The sequence below is a fragment of the Mustelus asterias genome, chromosome 18 (assembly GCF_964213995.1).
Source record: "Mustelus asterias chromosome 18, sMusAst1.hap1.1, whole genome shotgun sequence".
NCBI lineage: Eukaryota > Metazoa > Chordata > Chondrichthyes > Carcharhiniformes > Triakidae > Mustelus > Mustelus asterias.
In genome coordinates this window covers 10638826-10642425 of record NC_135818.1, presented here as the reverse complement: position 1 = coordinate 10642425, position 3600 = coordinate 10638826, and the positions used below count along the sequence as shown (strand labels likewise).

Here is a 3600-nt window from a genome sequence, read left to right as displayed (position 1 = left end):
CTCCTCCCACCCCCACATTGGCTCTCACCCCCCCCCCACCTCTATTGGTCTACCAACATGTCCATCAAAACCAACCCCTCCCCTGGCAGCAGCATTGGCTAATTCAGCTTATATTTAACTGTGGTCTTGGATCATTCAGTCTGGTTGGAGAGAGGGAGAGGATGGATTCTGTTCATGTCACTTTTATCACCTGATTCTGCCTCTGGGGTGATGCTTGTACATTTTTTTTTGCTGTTGATGCACTGTCAATGCAGCAAGTAGCTCCAATTAAAGTTTATTTATTAGTGTCACAAGTAGGCTTCTGACATTAACATCGCAATGAAGTTACTGTGAAAATCCCCCCAGTCGCCACACTCCGGTGCCTGTTCGGGTACAGTGGGGGAGAATTTAAGTTTATTCATTAGTGTCACAAGTAGATTTACATTAACACTGCAATGAAGTTACTGTGAGAATCCCTTAGTCGCCACACTCCGGTGCCTGTTCGGGTAACACTGAGGGAGAATTTAGCACGGCCAATGCACCTAACCAGCACGTCTCTCGGACTGTGGGAGGAAACCCACGGGGAGAACATGCCTCCGCACAGACAGCGACCCGAGCCAGGAATCGAACCTGGGTCCCTGGCGCTGTGAGGCAGCAGTGCTAACCACTGTGCCACCGTGCTGCCCTGTCTGACTCTGCTTCTGGGCAATGGGGTGATGTTTGTACATTTTTTTATGTTGTTGACACACTGTCAATACAGCAAGCAGGCACTTGCTTGAATTGTGTGAAATACACTGTCCTGTTTATTATGAGTTCTGCAGTTTGACACGGTGCAGCCACTGAATATCTGCGGGCGGGTGCAATGGAACTCCCCTCTCTGAGAATGCATCATTTCAATCAAGGTAGAGAAAAAAAAATAAAAGCAAAAACACTGCGGATGCGGGAATCTGAAATTAAAACAGAAAATGCTGGGAAATCTCAGCAGGTCCGACAGCATCTGTGGAGAGGGAATTGAGCCAACGTTTCGAGTCTGGATGACCTTTCGTCAGAGACAAAAAAAATACCCAGGATTGGAGTCACATAAAGGGAAGACCTGATAGAAGTCTATAACATTATGAGAGGCCTAGATAGGGTTGACAGTCAGAATCTTTTCCCCAGATTTGAAATGTCTAATACTAGGGGGGGGCATGCACTTAAGGTGAGAGGGAGGGAAAGTTCAAAGGAGATGTGAGGGGCAAGTTTGTTTACACTGAGAGTGGTAGGTGTCGGGAACACGGTGACAGGGGTGGTGATGGAGGCAGATACGATAGGGGCGTTTAAGGGGCTTTTAGATATGTACATGAACATGCAAGGAATAGAGGGATATGGAGCAAGGGCAGGCAGAAGGGAGTAGTTTAATTTGTATATCGTGAGCCAATTGGCCTGTTCCTGTGCTGTACTGTTCTATGTCCAAAGATGTGCAAGTTAGGTGGATTGGCCATGATAAATTGCCCCTTAGTACCAGGGGGATTAGCAGGGTAAATATGTGGGTTTACGGGTGTAGGACCTGGGTGGGATTGTTGTCGGTGCAGGCTCGATGGGCTGAATGGCCTCCTTCTGCATGGTAGAGATTCTATAACCAAAAGAGAAAGTGCTGGAAAATCTCAGCTGCCAGACCTGCTGAGATTTTCCAGCATTTTCTCTTTTGGTTTCAGATTCCAGCATCCGCAGTAATTTGCTTTCATTCTATGATTCTATGTTCTAGAAGTAATTCTGTAGGTGTAATGATTGTCATGATGTGAAACTATGTGATTCTAAACATTCTCTATAATCATCATAACGTGGATTTTTTAATGTGTCTATTTTTCATTAGGATGATGATTTTTAACAACGATCCCACACCCATTAATCTCACCCGTGCACCGGACGCCCATGTGGGTGATAGTGCCACTAAAACTGGTGCAGTATCTCAGAGAGCTGTGTGGAGTCTGACTCTGATGTGTTAAGTCACTCAAGATACCAGCCAGGAAGGGAGCAAAATCTTCAAGTGTAACTCTCAGTGTTCTCCTTTGACTGGGTGTTGGTGACTGAAATGTGCGTGAGATTAGAACAAACAAACCCCTTTAAGGAAGGATGGGGGACAAGGGATTCAAGCGATCTGGGTGATTAGTTCAGAGTTGGAACAAGTTGGTGAGTCAGCATTGTGACGGAAGATAGTTAACTCCTGTTGCTCTTTCCACAGATGCTGCCAGATTATTTGCAGCATTTCCCTGTTAAGGGGATTTTCACAGTAACTTCATTGCAGTGTTAATGTGAGCCTACTTGTGACACCAATAAATCAACTTAAAAATTTAACATGTATGTTTTGTTACTGTGTAGCACCTATTTGTAACCTCCCCTGTCTTAACACGGTGAAGTCTGGAGTAGCATAACCTGCACTTGAACATGTTACATCGCCAAAGAACTGCTTTCCTTGGGGATGGCATGGTGGCAGAATGGTTAGCACTGCTGCCTCACAGCGTCAGGGACCCGGGTTCGATTCCCAGCTTGGGTCACAGTTTGTGCCGAGTCTGAACGTTCTCCCCGTGTCTGCGTGGGTTTCCTGTAGGGTGCCCTGGTTTCCTCCCTGAGTCCGAAAGACATGCTGATTAGGTGCATTGGCCGTGCTAAATTCTCCCTCCGTGTACCCGAACAGGCGCCAGAGTGTGAGGACTAGGGGATTTTCACAGTAGCTACATTGCAGTGTTGATGTAAGCCTACTGGTGACATTAATAGATAAACTTAAACTTACTGGGAGCACTCGTTCATTCAGTATGGTAACCAGATTTTAATCACAATTTCTCAAAAATCACCACTAATATTTAGGTTCTTGTTTATAACTGGCGTTTCAAAATGAATTTCAGTGGGGTGGGGGTGAGGGTGAGGGTGGGGGGGGGGGGGGGGGGGGGAGGAATGTGAACGGATTTACATAATCACATTTCCCCTCCCAGGGAGCAGAAATTCTTTTCGCGTGGAGTAAACATCCTAAATTAGATTCAACCATTTATTTTACCTCTTTCTCTCTGGTTCTGAGCATTTGCATTCCTCAAATTGCTGGCAATTTCTCCACTTTCTTTGGCATGAGAAGTTGCCTGACAGTATGCAGGGGCAGGATAGAGAGACAGCTTCTGACATAACCTCAGGCAACACTTCCTTTGCCATCTAAGGTAAATTCTCAATTCTTAAAACACACACACAGAAAACCCCGCCTCTCAGAATACAGTACCAGGGTATCAGGCTGAGAAAAATTGCAACCATATAAGGGAAAAAATGTTTAAAAAAAATTTTTTTTTAAAAAAGGGCCGGAGGTAACGCTAAACAGCCTGAGGATTGAGACAGGATACATGAGACAGATTTCAACGCAATTTATGGCTACAGTCTCACTGTGCCCGTTCCGAAAGCACATTTGATGATATTTTATGAGTAACTTCTTAAGAGGTCAGGCAAAGCTCCAACTGTTTAGTTTTATCCACGTTGCTCTGTTTAAAAAAAATAGTTCCTGTAACAGTTACAGATCGTAAAGCTTTAACAGGACTGGACAGACCATTTTATCCTCAAAGTGTATATCCCATTTTCTGACCCCTCCTCCCACTCATCCTCTTT

The 3600-nt window shown here is 45.1% G+C and overlaps 1 protein-coding gene across 1 annotated transcript in view; it reads right to left on the bottom strand.

The window, feature by feature from the left end:
- The window catches only part of actn1 (actinin, alpha 1), a 235038-nt gene extending 231877 nt beyond the window's left edge, over positions 1–3161 (bottom strand). The window contains exon 1 of the mRNA XM_078233362.1: positions 3011–3161. Within this exon, the coding sequence (XP_078089488.1) occupies positions 3011–3040 (30 nt within the window). The 5' untranslated portion in view covers positions 3041–3161. The remainder of the gene's footprint in view (positions 1–3010) is intronic.
- Between the last annotated feature and the right edge of the window lie 439 nt (positions 3162–3600).